Raw genomic sequence first — 18,686 nt, 5'->3', positions numbered from 1 at the left:
ACCAGTTGACACCTGTTCCGCCATTCAATTAGAACATGGCTGATCTGTGTCTTAAATCCATCTACCCGCCTTGGTTCCAAAACTTTTAACACCCTTGCCTAACAAAAATCTATCAAGCTCAGTTTTGAAATTTTCAATTGACCCCCAGCCTCAACAGCCTTTTGGGAAAGAGAGTTCCAGATTTTCACTAACCTTTGTGTGAAGAAGTGCTTCGTATCACCCCGGAACAGCCAGGCTCTAATTTTAAGGTTATGTCCCTTGTTCTGGACTCCCCCACCAGAGGAAATAGTTTCTCTCTATCTACCCACTCAAATCCTTTAATCATCCTAAACACCTCAATTAGATCACCCCTTAATATTTTATACTCAAGGTCTATCCTCATAATTTAACCCTTTTAGCCACGGTATTATTCTGGTGAAGAAGGCAGGACGTGGCCAGGTGTTGCAAAACTGGTATTTTAACAGGTTTTGGATGAGTTGTTTTTACTATTTGTTAACGCCTCCTGAATGCACTTAATAACGACATTTAACGTAAAAATATTATAGGAAATCCTGCTGATCTGCCCATCAAAAACTCCCAAGTTCGGTACAGTATGTTTAGATACAGAGTAAAGCTCCCTCTACACTGTCCCGTCAAACACTCCCAGGGCAGGTACAGCACGGGTTAGATACAGAGTAAAGCTCCCTCTACACTGTCCCCTCAAACACTCCCAGGACAGGTACAGCACGGGTTAGATACAGAATAAAGCTCCCTCTACACTGTCCCAGCAAACAATCCCGGGGCAGGTACAGCACGGGTTAGATACAGAGTAAAGCTCCCTCTGCACTGTCCCATCAAACACTCCCAGGGCAGGTACAGCATGGGTTAGATACAGAGTAAAGCTCCCTCTACACTGTCCCATCAAACACTCCCAGGGCAGGTACAGCATGGGTTAGATACAGAGTAAAGCTCCCTCTACACTGTCCCATCAGACACACCCAGGGCAAGTACAGCACGGGTTAGATACAGAGTAAAGCTCCCTCTACACTGTCCCATCGAACACCCCAGATCAGGTACAGCAGGGATTAGATACACAGTAAAGCTCCCTCTACACTGTCCCATCAAACACTCCCAGGGCAGGTACAGCACGGGTTAGATACAGAGTAAAGCTCCCTCTACACTGTCCCATCAAACACTCCCAGGGCAAGTACAGCACGGGTTAGATACAGAGTAAAGCTCCCTCTACACTGTCCCATCAAACACCCCCAGGACAGGTACAGCATGGGTTAGATACAGAGTAAAGCTCCCTCTACACTGTCCCATCAAACACTCCCAGGACAGGTACAGCACGGGTTAGATACACAGTAAAGCTCCATCTACACTGTCCCATCAAACACTCCCAGGGCAGGTACAGCATGGGTTAGATACACAGTAAAGCTTCCTCTACACTGTCCCATCAAACACTCCCAGGACAGGTACAGCACGGGTTAGATACACAGTAAAGCTCCATCTACACTGTCCCATCAAACACTCCCAGGGCAGGTACAGCACGGGTTAGATACAAAGTAAAGCTCCCTCTACACTGTCCCATCAAACACTCCCAGGACAGATACAGCACGGATTAGATACAGAGTAAAGCTCCCTCTACACTGTCCCATCAAACACCCCCAGGACAGGTACAGCATGGGTTAGATACAGAGTAAAGATCCTTTTACTCTGTTCCAACGATGTCCTTCAAACTCCTACTCAAATATCAATGTTACATTTTGCCACTTTCCACATAAGCCATCTGTTTCTCTGAGTGAGATTGCCAAGTAGCTGAATTAGGGGTGGTTTTGTGCTGATGCTCACTTGGAACTGGTTCGAGTCTGTCCAAGCTCACTTCACACAGGACAGCTCCAGTCACACAGCTAGCAGCAGCACGGTGCAATGGGCTGAAAGGCCTCCTCCTAGGCTGTAATGCCTGTGGTTCTGGCTCATTATGGCACTCAGTATCACAAACACTCAGAACAACACGCCGTTATCTTTCTGAATAGTGAAATTGCTGCATTTATTTCCCGTAACAATGGGTCTCTTTACCTTGCAGGCCTGCACCAACTTCAATGACAGTGGAGCCTGTGTTATTCAGTGTCCTTTGCCGTTCTTTTACAACACCGTAACTTTCCAGGTGGAACCCAATCCCAACGCCAAGTATACATATGGAGCGTTCTGCGTCAAGAAATGCCCACGTATGTGTGCCGGAAGAAAGGGCCTCTTATGGCATCTCTGTGGATGAGTATAAAACTGGAGCTTAAGTTGCAGTGCACTTGGTGCAGCAATGGAGTTATGCAAATGGATGGCAAATTAAATGAATAACCTGAGTGGCTATCATCCTGAACTAGCAACCACATGTCATATATTGAAAACCCACCACAGCAAGTTGTGAAATTGCATTCAATAAATGTAGTAATTTGTATGCTGGCACCTTGATGGTTGTAAAAATCCAACTGCATCCTTATTGCCCTTCAGGGAAGGGAATGTGCCACCCCTACCCGGTCAGGCCCACGTCTGTCACCACCTCCCAAGGGCAACTAGTGAAAGGCAATCAATGAAGCCTTACCAGCATCGCCCATAGACTGAGGAAAATAAACGATGCACTGGCACAAAAATAAATGGAATAGAATCAGCACAGAGGGGCTTGAAAAGAACACTTTCAACATCTATTAATGCGAGAAGGCAATTAACAAAATGCTGAGACATCCACAACCCGAACAGGAGAACACAAATCTGCTGAGGTTGTACAATGCGTGCACAGTTTTGGTCACCTCAGTACAAGTGAGATATGCATATGAGAGGGTGCAGGGAAGAGAAACAAGAATCATTCCAAGTGTAAGAGAAAAGGAAAGTTTTAAAAGCTTGGCCTAGAGAGCTGAGAGTTGAGAGAGGACCTCAGTGAAGTATTTCATAGAATGACATAGAATTTACAGCACAGAAACAGGCCATTCGGCCCAACAGGTCTATGCCAATGTTTATGCTCCACAGGAGCCTCTTTCCACCCTACTTCATCTCACCCTATCAGCATATCCTTCTATTCTTTTCTCCCTCATGTATCTAACTTCCCCTTAAATGTATTTGTGCTATTCGCCTCAACTACTCCCTGTGGTAGCGAGTTCCACATTCTAACCACTCTCTGGGTAAAGAAGTTTCTCCTGAATTCCTTATTGGATTTATTAGTGACTATCTTATATTTATGGCCCTTAGTTTTGGATTCCCTCGCAAGTGGCTTAGATAAGAGAAATTCAGAATATTTAAAATAATGCAAGATAGTAGGACTAGAGGCCATAAATATAAAGTAATGTAAACAAATTTAAATTAGATATCAATAGAAACAAATTCACATAAACGTCTGGATTAATCTGTCAGGTCGGGGTAGTAGACATGCTGACTTCAGGGGCACTAGAATACAGTTTGATGCTAGACTGGGAGTCGGAATATTAGAGGGGTGAGGCTCTTTTCTTATGTCTTTTCCTAAGTATTTATCTTCATCAGAGCATGTAATTTGTTGGATTCATTTGTGTGACCTTATTTTGCAGAACCCAGTATAACCTGATGTTTGGAGAGCAGCTGTAATCAACATCTTCTGTTCTGCTCTCTCTCTCTCTCTGTCTAGCTCTCTCTCTCTATCTTTCTCTGTATGTCTCTCTCTCTTGGTTGTCTCTGCTTTTCTCTCTGACTCTCTCTCTCTGCTTGCCCGTCTCTTTCCGTATCTTCTCATCATTTTCTCTTTGTCTCTTTCTCTGTATCTCTGTCACTACCTGCCTCTCTCTATTTCTGTCTGTCTCTATCTCCATCTGCCTCTCACTCTCCATCTGTCTCTCTCTATTTCCACCTGCCTCTTGTTAGATCCGTGTATCTTAATGTTGTGTCCTTCAATAATCAGACAACAGACTGCAGGGAACGATTCAACAGGTGTTTACTGAATGAGGGTTACTCTAGAACTAACTGTACAGATCACTACTCAGGGTTTATATACAGGTGTGGTCACTGCCGGTGCTACAGTATACAGGAGCTGTAAAAAGTAGTTCTCTCCCTTAAGGTACATATACATTACATACATTACAATTCCTCCCCTTTTAGATTAACAGTACCATAATACTCATTTAACAATTAACATTTTTAATATACAATGTTATATGAAAATAGTCCATTCATATATTCAGTCTCTGGGGAGGCTTCCTGATTCTTTCTGGATAACGCCTTTCCCGAGTGTCTCGCTCTTGGTGCGGAGGCGATTCTAGCACCCTGTCGTCAGTTGATTCATCAGCTTCCAATGCTATTGTTTCTGAGGTAGATGCGACCTGTACGTCGGGTTCCTCACCAAGTACGTATGGCCGAGACATGGGGTTGACTCGTTCCTGTGACTCTAGGATCTGGTCAGCATGGCGTCTCACAATGTTCTCCCCAACATCCACTGTGTACATTAGTGGCCCCTGCCGTGTGCATATCGTTCCTGGTTGCCATTTCTCTGTTCGGTAGTCGCGGGCCAAGACTGGTTGCCCTACATTGAAGCTCCTTGTCGGCTTCTCATTGATGTGCTGGAATTGCTTACTCTCAACATCTCTTCATACATTTGGTCTGAGCAAATCCAGACGAGATCTCAACCTTCGGTTAAAGAACATCATGGCCGGGGCGTGGTTGGTGACTGCATGTGTCGCATTTCTGTAGGCTAACAGGAAATTGTCCACCTTATGCTGCAGTGGAATGTCACCATCGCACATGGCCTTTACTGCTTTTCTAAAGGTTTGTACGAACCTCTCAGCCAATCCATTTGTGGCTGGATGATACGGGGCGGATGTGTAATGCCTTACCCCATTCCTTTTCATAAACCTTCAAAACTCTTCGGACACAAACTGTGGTCCGTTATCAGAGCAAATCTGCTCTGGCAAGCCGTTCCTGGCAAAAATGGTCTGTAGGACTGCAATAGTTTTCTCCGTGGTGGTGGAGGACATTTTGATCACCTCAGGCCATTTCGAGTGTGCATCCACGGCTATTAAAAACATTGAGTCCATGAATGGACCAGCAAAATCAATATGCACCCGTTGCCATGGAGATGAGGGCCACTCCCATGGGTGTAGAGGGGCATGTGGTGGTGCATTTTGGACCTTCTGGCATCCTGAGCAGCTCTTTGTCAGGTCCTCGATTTGCTGATTGATCCCCGGCCACCACACATAAGCCCTAGCAAGGCTTTTCATTTTCACCCCTCCCCGATGACCTTCGTGAAGCTCATTGAGCACTCTCTCCCTTACCTTGGGTGGAATTACCACTTGGGATCCACACATCAAGGTCCCCTGGCATACTGACAGCTGTTCTCTTCTGGATGAGAATGCTGGCAACAGTGAGTCGCCATGTGCTGGCCATCCCTTCACCGTCAAATCGTATACCCGAGACAGTGTCGGGTCATTTCGGGTCTCCTTCTCTATACCAGCGTTAGTTACTGGCAAGCATTCAATGATAGTCGAATGAAATATTTCGACAGGATCCACTGCTGGTGCTTCCTCCGCAGTAGGCAGTGGCAGGCGTGATAGCCCATCAGCGTTTCCATGCTGTTTCGTGCCCTTATACTCGATTTCATATTGGTGCGCCCCTAGAAAAAGGGACCATCTTTGTAGCCGTTGCGCAGTCATCACCGGAACGCCCTTCTTTGGATTAAAGATGGAGACAAGTGGTTGGTGGTCAGTCAGCAAGGTGAACTTCTGCCCGTGCAGATAGTGATTGAACTTTTTCACTCCCCACACTAGGCTGAGGGCCTCCCTGTCAATCTGGGCGTAGTTACGCTCGGCTGAGGTTAGTGACCGAGACGCAAAGGCTACTGGCCTCTCCAAGCCGTCTGGGAATTTGTGCGACAGCACCGCTCCAATGCCATAGGGTGATGCATCACACGCCAACTGAATTAGTAGTGCTGGGTTGAAATGAGCCAACACCTCTTTTGATGTGATCAATGCTTTGCTCTTCTGGAAAGCTCGTTTACATTCGTCACTCCACTTCCATGGTACCCCCATTTGCAGTAGGGTGTTCAGTGGGTGTAGTACGGTAGACAAATTCGGCAAGAGCTTATGGTAGTAGATCACCAGCCTGAGGAACGACCTCAGTTGTGACACATTTTCCGGTGCTGGAGCCTTGACTACTGCCTCAATCTTTTCAGGGGACTCATGTAACCCCTCTTTATCAATAACGTGGCCACAATACGAGATCTGCTTCTGGAAAAACTCGCATTTGTGGCGATTAGCTCGGAGCCCATATTCCTTCAATCTAGTGAGCACCTGCTCCAGGTTGGCGAGGTGATCACTGTCATTTTCGCCCGTGACCAGGATGTCGTCCAAATAACACTGGGTCCCTGGAATCCCTTGCAGGACTTGTTCCATTGCCCTTTGCCAAATAGCCGGAGCTGATGCTACCCCGAACACCAGCCGGTTGTATTGGTAGAGACCTTTATGAGTGTTGATTGTAAGGTACTGTTTCGAGGCTTCTTCTACCTCCATTTGCAGGTACGCCTGGGCCAGATCAATCTTAGTGAAGAGCTTCCCTCCAGATAGCGAGGCGAAAATATCTTCAATCCGCGGAAGCGGATATTGTACAGTGTGAAGGACTGGGTTCACTGTCACCTTAAAGTCCCCACAGATGCGAACCTTCTTTGGTTCCCCAGGCGTATTACTCAACGACCTCTTCATTACAGGAATGATGGGTGTAGCCCACTCGCTCCAGTCCACTTTGGACAGTACTCCTGAACATTCCAAACCTTCCAGCTCTGCTTCGATGGCTGGGCGGATCGCATAAGGTACCGGTCTGGCTTTAAAAAACTTTGGGCTTGCATTTTCCTCTATTTTGATCGTCGCTGTTATGCCTTTTAGTGTTCCGAGTCCCTGCTGGAACACTTCTTGTGCGTCAGTTAGCATTTTTGACAGTCGTCCAGGTGTGACGTCGTCATCCTTTTTGGCATCTACAGTCAGTGCTTGTATGGAATACCAATCTAGCTGTATCTTCCAGATCCATTCACGTCCTAGTAGTGGTGGTCCTCCATCTGGCAATACATATAGGGCCATTTTTGGTGTTTCCTTGCCGTTATATATAACGTTAACCCTTATTTTTCCTTTGGGGTAGACTGTTTGCCCTGTATACGTCTTCAAGACAATCTTTGTATCTCTCAAGGGTATATTTGAGAATAGCCGCTTGTAGTCCCTTCGGTTTATGACTGTTAGGGCTGATCCTGTGTCCAATTCCATTTTCACTTGGACTCCTGCTATCTTGAGCGTGACCCAGATAGTTTGGTGATCCTCCGTTTTGATCACATTATGTAGTTTCAGACAACCCAGCTCCTTGCTTCCGGAGTCTGTATCACTCTTCTGTTCATCTGAACTACTCTCCGTCACCTTATGTACCTTCTTGTACTTCTCCTGTGGAGATTTCTTGCTGCTGGTTTTCTTTCCCGACCTGCAGACTCTTGTTATGTGTCCTACTTTTCCACACTGTCTGCACACTTTGTCCTTGAACCAGCAATCATTATGGTCGTGTGTTGTTCTGCCGCAGCGATAGCACTTCACTGTTCCGTATGACATTTCATTTGTGCCATATTCTTGCGGTCTCCGTTGTATCTCTGCAGCGCCCCGTGCTGCTGCTTCGTGTGATACTGCAATGCTGAAAGCCTTTTCTAGCATAAGATCCTTTTCTGATAGAAGCCGTTTCTGGATTCCTTCACTTTGAAGCCCACACACAAACTTGTCCCTTAAAGTATCTGCTAGTCCCGTTCCAAACTGGCAGTGTTTCGATAGCTTGCGCAGTTCCGTTAAATACTCAGCATTACTTTCATCTTTATGCTGGTTCCTTTTGTGAAACTTAAATCTTTCTGCTATCAGCAGCGGTGTGGGGTTTAAGTGGTCCTGTAGGATTGACACTATGTTTTCAAAATCCTTTTCTACTGGCTTCTCTGGGGTTACGAGGTTTCGTAGTAAGCCATACGTTTTTGCACCCATTGAATTCAACAATACCAGCGCTTTCTTGTCATCTGGCACTTCATTCGCCTTGCAGTATACTTCTATGCGTTCGACATATGTCGTCCAATCTTCGACTTCATTGTCGAACGTTGTGATACTGCCATTCTTCGGCATTTTTGGGTGTGGTTAGACTGGCTTAAAATGGCGTCTCCCGCGCTTTCCTTTCTTCCCCGCTGCGGCTTAAAATGGCGTCTCCCGCGCTGCTGCCAACGCCGCTCTCGGCGGTCTTCGTGGCAAATGGCGACGCCCTGTGGGTTTCCTGCGCTGCTGCCAATGCCGCTCTCTGCGGTCCTCGTGGCAATGGCAGCGCCTCGCGTTTTCCTGCGCGCCTCTCTCCCCCGTCAACACTGCTTGGCCCTTGAACATCGGCTGCGCTCTCTCTCGTCTCTCTCCCCGTTGACGCCGCTCGGTCCTGAACACCGGCTGCGCCCTGTGCGCTCTGCCCTCTCTCTCTCCCCCGTCGACGCTGCTCGGCCTTTTTCTGTGCCGCTCGGTCGGGCTCTAGCCCGCCGCTGTCTGGGAAGGGTCTGCGCAGTACCTGTTGCCAGCCCGTTTCGCTGGACCACCGTGACTGGAAAGCCAAGCCTGGCTCTCGACAGCCTCCCCTGCGATGCTCAAATCTCCGCTGGATGACTGGGCGGTTGCCCATGGTCGACGCCCGTGCTTCTGGACTCGACCTTCTTCCACTGTTCTCCAGGAGCGAATCCCTGGGAGGTGATGCAGAGTTGCAGGTAGGTTCGAATCTACCTTGTCGCCACTGTTAGATCCGTGTACCTTAATGTTGTGTCCTTCAATAATCAGACAACAGACTGCAGGGAACCATTCAACAGGTGTTTACTGAATGAGGGTTACTCTAGAACTAACTGTACAGATCACTACTCAGGGTTTATATACAGGTGTGGTCACTGCCGGTACTACAGTATACAGGAGCTGTAAAAAGTAGTTCTCTCCCTTAAAGGTACATACATTACATACATTATACCTCTCACTTTCCATCTGCCTCTCTCTATCTCCGTCTGTCTCTATCTCCATTTGCCTCTCTCTATCTCCATCTGCCTCTCTCTATCTCCGTCTGCCTCTCTCTATCTCCATCTGCCTCTCTCTATCTCCGTCTGCCTCTCTCTTTCTCCATCTGTCTCTCTCTATCTCCGTCTGTCTCTCTCTATCTCCATCTGTCTCTCTCTATCTCCATTTGCCTCTCTCTATCTCCATTTGCCTCTCTCTATCTCCATCTGTCTCTCTCTATCTCCATCTGTCTCTCTCTATCTCCATCTCTCTCTATCTCCATCTGTCTCTCTCTATCTCCATCTGTCTTTCTTTATCTCCATCTGTCTCTCTCTATCTCCATCTGTCTCTCTCTATTTCCGTCTGCCTCTCTCTTTCTCCATTTGCCTCTCTCTATCTCCGTCTGCCTCTCTCTATCTCCGTCTGCCTCTCTCTATCTCCATTTGCCTCTCTCTATCTCCGTCTGCCTCTCTCTTTCTCCATCTGTCTCTCTCTATCTCCGTCTGCCTCTCTCTATCTCCATTTGCCTCTCTCTATCTCCGTCTGCCTCTCTCTTTCTCCATCTGTCTCTCTCTATCTCCATTTGCCTCTCTCTATCTCCATCTGCCTCTCTCTTTCTCCATCTGTCTCTCTCTATCTCCATCTCTCTCTATCTCCATCTGTCTCTCTCTATCTCCATCTGTCTCTCTCTATCTCCATCTGTCTCTCTCTATCTCCATCTGTCTCTCTCTATCTCCATCTCTCTCTATCTCCATCTGTCTCTCTCTATCTCCATCTGTCTCTCTCTATCTCCATCTGTCTCTCTCTATCTCCATCTGTCTCTCTCTATCTCCATCTGTCTCTCTCTATCTCCATCTGTCTCTCTCTATCTCCATTTGCCTCTCTCTATCTCCATCTGCCTCTCTCTATCTCCGTCTGCCTCTCTCTTTCTCCATCTGTCTCTCTCTATCTCCATCTCTCTCTATCTCCATCTGTCTCTCTCTATCTCCATCTGTCTCTCTCTATCTCCATCTCTCTCTATCTCTGTCTGTCTCTCTCTATCTCCATCTGTCTCTCTCTATCTCCGTCTGTCTCTCTCTATCTCCATCTGCCTCTCTCTATCTCCGTCTGTCTCTCTCTATCTCCATCTCTCTCTATCTCCGTCTGTCTCTCTCTATCTCCGTCTCTCTCTCTCTATCTCCATTTGCCTCTCTCTATCTCCGTCTGTCTCTCTCTATCTCCATCTGTCTCTCTCTATCTCCATCTCTCTCTATCTCCATCTGTCTCTCTCTATCTCCATCTGTCTCTCTCTATCTCCGTCTGTCTCTCTCTATCTCCATCTCTCTCTATCTCCATCTGTCTCTCTCTATCTCCATCTGTCTCTCTCTATCTCCATCTGTCTCTCTCTATCTCCATCTGTCTCTCTCTATCTCCATCTGTCTCTCTCTATCTCCATCTCTCTCTATCTCCGTCTGTCTCTCTCTATCTCCGTCTGTCTCTCTCTATCTCCATTTGCCTCTCTCTATCTCCGTCTGTCTCTCTCTATCTCCATCTGTCTCTCTCTATCTCCATCTCTCTCTATCTCCATCTGTCTCTCTCTATCTCCATCTGTCTCTCTCTATCTCCGTCTGTCTCTCTCTATCTCCATCTCTCTCTATCTCCATCTGTCTCTCTCTATCTCCATCTGTCTCTCTCTATCTCCATCTGTCTCTCTCTATCTCCATCTGTCTCTCTCTATCTCCGTCTGTCTCTCTCTATCTCCATCTCTCTCTATCTCCATCTGTCTCTATCTCCGTCTGTCTCTCTCTATCTCCATCTCTCTCTATCTCCATCTGCCTCTCTCTATCTCCATTTGCCTCTCTCTATCTCCGTCTGTCTCTCTCTATCTCCATCTGTCTCTCTCTATCTCCATCTGTCTCTCTCTATCTCCATCTGTCTCTCTCTATCTCCATCTCTCTCTATCTCCATCTGTCTCTCTCTATCTCCATCTGTCTCTCTCTATCTCCATCTCTCTCTATCTCCATCTGTCTCTCTCTATCTCCATCTCTCTCTATCTCCATCTGTCTCTCTCTATCTCCGTCTGTCTCTATCTCCATCTCTCTCTATCTCCATCTGTCTCTCTCTATCTCCATCTGTCTCTCTCTATCTCCATCTCTCTCTATCTCCATCTGTCTCTCTCTATCTCCATCTGTCTCTCTCTATCTCCATCTCTCTCTATCTCCATCTGTCTCTCTCTATCTCCATCTCTCTCTATCTCCATCTGTCTCTCTCTATCTCCATCTCTCTCTATCTCCATCTGTCTCTCTCTATCTCCATCTGTCTCTCTCTATCTCCATCTCTCTCTATCTCCATCTGTCTCTCTCTATCTCCATCTCTCTCTATCTCCATCTGTCTCTCTCTATCTCCATCTGTCTCTCTCTATCTCCATCTGTCTCTCTCTATCTCCATCTGTCTCTCTCTATCTCCATCTGTCTCTCTCACTTTCCATCTGTCTCTCTCTATCTCCATCTGTCTCTCTCTATCTCCATCTGTCTCTCTCTATCTCCATCTGTCTCTCTCTATCTCCGTCTGTCTCTCTCTATCTCCATTTGCCTCTATCTCCGTCTGTCTCTCTCTATCTCCATCTGTCTCTCTCTATCTCCATTTGCCTCTCTCTATCTCCATTTGCCTCTCTCTATCTCCGTCTGTCTCTCTCTATCTCCATTCGCCTCTCTCTATCTCCGTCTGTCTCTCTCTATCTCCGTCTGCCTCTCACTCTCCATCTGTCTCTCTCTATCTCCGTCTGCCTCTCACTCTCCATCTGTCTCTCTCTATCTCCGTCTGCCTCTCACTCTCCATCTGTCTCTCTCTATCTCCGTCTGCCTCTCACTCTCCATCTGTCTCTCTCTATCTCCGTCTGCCTCTCACTCTCCATCTGTCTCTATCTCCGTCTGCCTCTCACTCTCCATCTGTCTCTCTCTATCTCCGTCTGTCTCTCTCTATCTCCGTCTGCCTCTCACTCTCCATCTGTCTCTCTCTATCTCCGTCTGCCTCTCACTCTCCATCTGTCTCTCTCTATCTCCGTCTGCCTCTCACTCTCCATCTGTCTCTCTCTATCTCCGTCTGCCTCTCACTCTCCATCTGTCTCTCTCTATCTCCGTCTGCCTCTCACTCTCCATCTGTCTCTATCTCCGTCTGCCTCTCACTCTCCATCTGTCTCTCTCTATCTCCGTCTGCCTCTCACTCTCCATCTGTCTCTCTCTATCTCCGTCTGCCTCTCACTCTCCATCTGTCTCTCTCTATCTCCGTCTGCCTCTCACTCTCCATCTGTCTCTCTCTATCTCCGTCTGCCTCTCACTCTCCATCTGTCTCTCTCTATCTCCGTCTGCCTCTCACTCTCCATCTGTCTCTCTCTATCTCCGTCTGCCTCTCACTCTCCATCTGTCTCTCTCTATCTCCATCTGCCTCTCTTTACCATGGAAATAAAATCAGACGTGATGTAAAACGGGCAGCCGATTCGCTATTGTCCATTTGCGCTACAATTGAAGACCAGTTTCACCACCCATGCCTGTGTCTTTTTGACTCTGTCTTTCTCTCTGTCTCTTTCTCTCTATCCTACTTTGTCTCTTTCACCATCTGTCTCACACTCTATTTCTGTCTATCTCTCCACCCTTCTGCATCTCTCTCTTTAATTGTTTCTTTTGTCTATGTTTTTCTCCCACTCTGTCTCTCTCCCTCCCCTTTCCCGCCCCCTCTGTCTCTTGAAAAGTTAATTTTATGTTTGTCCAAAGGTATAAAATAATTTTAGAACAAAAGATCCACTGCAAGATTTAGTTGTCAGATGTGTGAATGTGTTTGCACTGTGTCTGTGTGCGTGTCTGTTTCTGTCTGTCTGTCTGTGTGTGTATACGAGAGTGCGTATCTATATATGTATGTGTGTGTATCTGTATGTGTGTGTCTGTGTGTGTATCTGTATATGTGTGTCTGTGTGTGTCTGCGAGTGTGTGTGTCTATGTGAGTGTGTCTGTGAGTGTGTTAGTCTATATATATATGTGAGTGTGTGTGTCTGCGTGTGTGTGTCTGTGTGCGTGTGTGTCTGTGTTTGTGTATGTCTGTGTGTGTGTTTCTGTCTGTCTGTGTGTGTATCTGTATATGTGTGTCTGCGTGTGTGTGTCTGCGAGTGTGTGTGTTTATGTGAGTGTGTCTGTGTTAGACTATATATATATGTGTGAGTGTGTGTCTGCATGTGTGTCTGCGAGTGTGTGTCTATGTGAGTGTGAGTGTTAGTCTATATATATGTGTGAGTGTGTGTGTCTGCGTGTGTGTGTCAGCATGTGTGTGTCAGTGTGTGTGTCTGTGAGTGTGTGTGAGGGTGAGGGTGTGTGAGAGTGAGTGAGTGAGTGTGTGTGAGTGAGTGAGAGTGTGTGAGTGTGTGTGAGTGAGTGAGCGAGTGTATGTAAAGGTGTTTCACAAATGGAGTCAGGCAATGCAGGGCCTCACCGGAGATGGGCACAGTTTGTTGTCAGCTGAGAATCTGGTTTTACTGTCTGTCAGGAACGTTATCAATTTATTATCAATCTTTACATTATTCCACTGATAAAAACATTGATTCTTGACTAAATTCATCAAGTAAAACAAATTGCAAGTTGACATGGTGGTTGCTGCATGTCACAGCACACTTGTTCCACTTATGGATTTTCTCTCAGTCATTACTTTTTTATTCGTTCTTTGTTTTTCCAATTTGTTCCCTTTGCTGAAGGTGCTGACTCTCGCTGGCTGGAGTATGGTTCCATTCTGCATGTATTTAGGCAGTGGTTGTTGGCAGACACTCTGACTGTAGGTGGCCTGAGCCTGTCCTCTCCCGACTGGAGCGTGTAGCCTAGTTGACCTCTGCCCCAAGGTACTGAGGCCTATTTCAGGGCATTTACTGAACCCCCCCCCCCTCCCATTCCCCCCATCCCGCTCCTCCGCAGGCTGAGATCCGCTAACTCAGCACTGAGCAGGAATCACACTGGGATTTTCAGGTCGGTTATACGCTGCCTTTACCAACTGAATCATTGGAAGAGCTAGTCATTTTTGTCACAATACAGGTTCCCGTTGTTCAATGGCTGATGGGAGATTTGCTTTGGACATTCGTAGATGGCGGACAAACTATCAGTGACATTGTGCAGTGTTCTGAACCATTCTCTTCTTAAAAGTACATTTCCGCCAGTTCATGTATCTTGATCTACAAACTTGTGGCTGTATATTAGTTGTGAATATGTACAATCCAGAGGTTGAATTGTACTGTGTGATATCAATAATGCACATTGTACGAATTGGATAATAACATGCTGGAAAACTCTCAGCTCGGTCAGGCAGCATCTGTGGAGCATGAAGCAGAGTTAACATTTCAGGTTGATGGCCTTTCCATCAGGACGGGAATATTTTGGTTTTGTCTTAGTTAAATTAGTGGACAAGGAATCCATCCACGTGCGCTAACAGGTTCATTACTAATGATTCCCCAGCTTCAGATGACTGCAATTCCTACTTTCAACAAACTGGGAAAATCTGACACGTGCAGAAAAGGCTTGCATATAAAAAATCTAATCGGGTAAATTCCCCGATCTCGTAGTCCCCTTGATCAAAGGCGGTGCGGGCCGGAGACAGGGCGACCACACTACAGCCCCAATTCTCCAGCTCGTTCCCTTCCTGTCGCTTGGCGGGCAGGATCGGGGAATTTATCCCCAGTACTGTCATTTACCACTGACGTTATCAGCAAACCACATATGTTCAGGAAACAAAGTAATCCAGTTAGATATGAAAATCGGCGCCGGGAATGAGGCAAGAAATTGAGCTCAAAATCCAGACTGGTTGCAAAAGTTTGGTAAATGCGGCACGAGGAGCTGCTGCTGTCTTCCTGCTTACACTGGCAGACAGGTGCTGCTGAACTTTGCCATTGCAATGATGATGGAGGCGGCGGCCAAATATCTGTCCTGCCTTTTAAAAAAATTAATAGAATGTGGGTGTCGCTGGCAAGGCTAGCATTTGTTTGCCCTAATTGCCCTTGAGCTGAATTATAAACCGCCCAAAAGGTAGAGTTGGCGCAATAGGAGATGGAATTCTGCATTGTGCGCTGGTGCAGCAGTGATGTGTAATGAGCGACATAGAAATGGAGCAAAGTCTCTGACGTGTTGGCCAGGCGGGGGTACAGTGAGATAAATAACGTTGGGTGGAGTCCATCAAACTTTCAGTCGGGGGATACTGGAGCGTTCAGTGTACAATGATAGGCGGTTATATACTTTCAGTGCTGAGTTTGCTAAACGTTGTCTTGTTATGTACTTTAAGGGAATAAACCTGTAAGAAGGTCCAGGTACGTTAAACATTCACTCTCCCCCTGCAGATAACTTTGTGGTGGATCACAGCTCCTGTGTACGAGCGTGTCCGAGCAACAAGATGGAAGTGGAAGAAAATGGAATCAAAGTGTGCAAACCCTGCACCGATATTTGTCCCAAAGGTAATTTTCATTTTATCTTTGTTGAAACCCCTTCCCACCTCCCCTCAGCAGACCAGAACCAACCGCTGAACCTCCCTCATACCATGTTGCAGAAGATTGTGGTGTATCTGTGAAAACCTTGGGGCCAGTAATTCCGGTCCCAACGCGTGAGTACGGACGGTGTACTCACGCGTGGGCCCGTTGAAAGTGCCGGATTTCAGCATGCACAGCGCATGCGCGGGAAACCGACATTTCCTCCAAGGGGTTCAGAGGTCCAACGCGTGCACACAGGACTCTGCGCGCACGCGTTGAACTTCCTTCTTTTTGACAGGTTTGTCCGTGTGCAAGGGCCTGAACTTTTTACACATATAAAAAGGAGGTGTAAGGACTGGATTCTTGAAAGTAAGTGGTCTATTATTTAAAATTATTACATTTTTTCCACAGCTTCATTGTTTTTAAGGACTTTACAGTAAGGTAAGTTTATTTTTAGACCCGATTTATTAAAAAATTATTTTTTTCAAAAATTTTATTAATTGTTTAAAATAGTTTTTTAAAGTTATTTATAGTTTATTTAATTATTGGGATTTTTTAAAAATTTTATTTAAAGTTAAACTAGTCTTTTGGGCGCCCGTACTTTTCATGAGTTTGAAAGTTCTTACTGTCAAACTCATGAATGAAGTTTCCCCTCCCCTGATTGGCTGCACCAGTGCTCACCTGATCCCAGCCGGCACATCGCACTAACTACGCCACTGGATCAGGCAAGCACATCGCGCTGACATCTGAACCGGGCCAGTGACAGGAATTCCAAGCAGGCCCAGGCTTCAGATGTCGGCGCGCCGGGTGAGTGCACATCGGGGGCTTGCACGCGCGGCAAGCACCCGATCCTAATTTCTGGTCCAATGATTAAACCTGAACTCACCCCTTTAAAACCCCACCCTCTACTCTCCAGAAGGCGCTGACTCCTTGCTGGGATACATACAGTTCCGCAAGTTCCAGAGGCTCTCTAGCACCTCACCCAACTAACCCATTCTTCAGGTATGAGCCTGGACAATGAGCTTCCACCATTGGTGGCCTGACTGCCAAGCCCAGCCCTGGTGCCTTTTCACCAGGGGCACTAGATGTCAGGAATAGGAACCCTGAGTTAGGTGGTCTTAGCCAGGACCATGGTACTGATGCTACACTTGGCCTCAGTGCCACTGGGTTGGGGGGGGAGGTGGTGAGAACCATAACTCCTGACCAATCCCTTCTTGATAATCCGCTCATCGATTGCAGGTCAACTTCACAGCATGTTAAAGATATGTGTCCCAGCTGGGAGATAAGGTCGGGTCCAGACAGGCACAGGGAAAGAAAAGGCAGGAGCAAGGGGAAGGGTGTCCCTGTGGTCTAATGGGTAAAGGAACTGCCCAGAGTACGAACAAGTCATACTGACCAGAAAATCCTAGCACAACAGATCTCAGCTGATGCAGCAGTAGAAGCTGTGTAATTGACCTCCTTCAGGCCTAAGGAGGGGGAAATTCGGCCGGGAGCACATATCGGAAATGTTAAAGAAAGACTTGCATTTATATAGCGCCTTTCATGACCTCAGGATGTCCCAAAGCACTTTACAGACAATGAAGTACTTTTGAAGTGTCACTGTTGTAATGTAGGAAATGCAGCAGCCTACTTGCACATAGCAAGATCCCACACACAGCAATGTGATCATGACCATTTAATCTGGTTTTTTAGTGATTGAGGGATGAATATTGGCCAGGACAGCAGTGAGAACTCCGCTGCTCTTCTTTGAATAATGCCAGAGCACCTTTTACATCCACCTGAGAGGTCAGATAGAGTATTGATGTAACGTCTCATCCGAATGACGGCACCTCCTACAGTGCAGCACTTCCTCAGTGCCGTACTGGAGTGTCAGCCTAGATTATATCCTCAAGTCTCTGGAGTGGGGTTTGAACCCATGACCTTCTGACTCAGAGGTGAGAATGCTACCACCAAGCCACTGATATTGCATAAATGGAAATGAAACAGAGAATAAAGCACTTGCGCCAAGGCTAATATGTATTGGCATCTGTGGCACTTGTGAGTGGTGAGTGGTGCCACTTTCCTGGTTTCTGCTCTTTAAGTTGCGGGTCCCTGATATGCACTCTCCGAGTGCACGCGGTGATGGGCAACCTTGCCTGCCATGAGGGCACACCAGTGCCCGCGACTTTCGACGCATTCACGACTGCCCGATTGTCGCGGGCAGCAGCCGAGATGTCCCATGCTGGGAAGATGGAGCCTTCCTGCACATTGTCAAGCCAATACTGTTTCAACATCTCCTTCTCCTTGCCCTCCTTTCACAGCTTGTGATGGCATCGGAACTGGAAGCTTGCAGATGGCGAAAACCGTTGACTCAAGCAACATTGACAAGTTTATGAACTGCACCAAAATTAATGGAAACCTCATCTTTCTCATCACGGGTATCGAGGGGTGAGTATCACAGCAAATGTCTTTGTTAACCCCAGAGTCCTGGTATTGGCTTCATTATGCAGGGTACAAACGTTCAGCGCGGGAGTTACACAGCTTGAGAAAAAGCCAAATTAATTGCTGCAAAAGCTTCAGTTTTAAACATTGCAAAATGTCAAACTGAAATTGGGGCAGAAATTTGCCTTAGGTGATAGAGCAAAGCCAGCAGTATCGAACCTGCCGCCTGTTATACGCCCCGCCTGACATTCAGTGCTATTGAATTCACTGGAATCGAACATCTGGCGAAGCGTAGAGTGGGCGTTCGATGCGATATCGCTCGTGTTGTTTTACCGCCCAAGACCAATTTTTACCCCATTTTATTTGACCAATATCATTCACTACCTTGACCAATTTCTTTCCCTATTTCCAATGGGTAGATGGGCCTGATTGAATCATCTGTCTCTGGCACACAGTTAAATTAGGGTGACCATATTTTCAAAACCAAATCCGGGGACACCCAGGCAATGTTCCCCTGCAATTTCTTTGGGTGCGCGGCCCCTTTAATGGTCGGTGCAGCCCATTCACATTGGAAAAGCTGGTCCCGGGCTGCACGGGACCAGCAGACATTTGTGTGGCTGTGCAGCGTAGATACACCGAATCACGAATCTTGCGTGTGTTCTGGCAATAGTGCTGTCCCATCTACTCATCGCCGAATGTCCTCAATTTAAATTTCTCCATTTTAAATCTGTTCCCAACAGACTGAGATTTTCCATGAAACACCCTCTGTCTCAGAAGGTTTCAGATTC

The 18,686-nt window shown here is 46.9% G+C and overlaps 1 protein-coding gene across 2 annotated transcripts in view; it reads left to right on the top strand.

Moving 5' to 3' along the window:
- erbb4b (erb-b2 receptor tyrosine kinase 4b) overlaps window positions 1-18,686 on the top strand; it is a 1,694,493-nt gene that overhangs the window by 852,321 nt on the left and 823,486 nt on the right. For both annotated transcript variants that reach the window (XM_085985415.1, XM_085985416.1), the window contains exons 7-9: window positions 2,066-2,207; window positions 15,352-15,465; window positions 17,778-17,904. In XM_085985415.1, coding sequence (XP_085841541.1) covers window positions 2,066-2,207; window positions 15,352-15,465; window positions 17,778-17,904 — 383 coding nt within the window. The remainder of the gene's footprint in view (window positions 1-2,065; window positions 2,208-15,351; window positions 15,466-17,777; window positions 17,905-18,686) is intronic.

Source organism: Somniosus microcephalus, chromosome 4 (genome assembly GCF_052327205.1).
Source record: "Somniosus microcephalus isolate GS21.2 chromosome 4, FLI_Smic_1.0, whole genome shotgun sequence".
In the NCBI taxonomy this organism is placed as follows: Eukaryota; Metazoa; Chordata; class Chondrichthyes; order Squaliformes; family Somniosidae; genus Somniosus; species Somniosus microcephalus.
The sequence above is the reverse complement of the archived record's forward strand: the minus strand, read 5'-3'. Positions and strand labels throughout refer to the sequence as shown.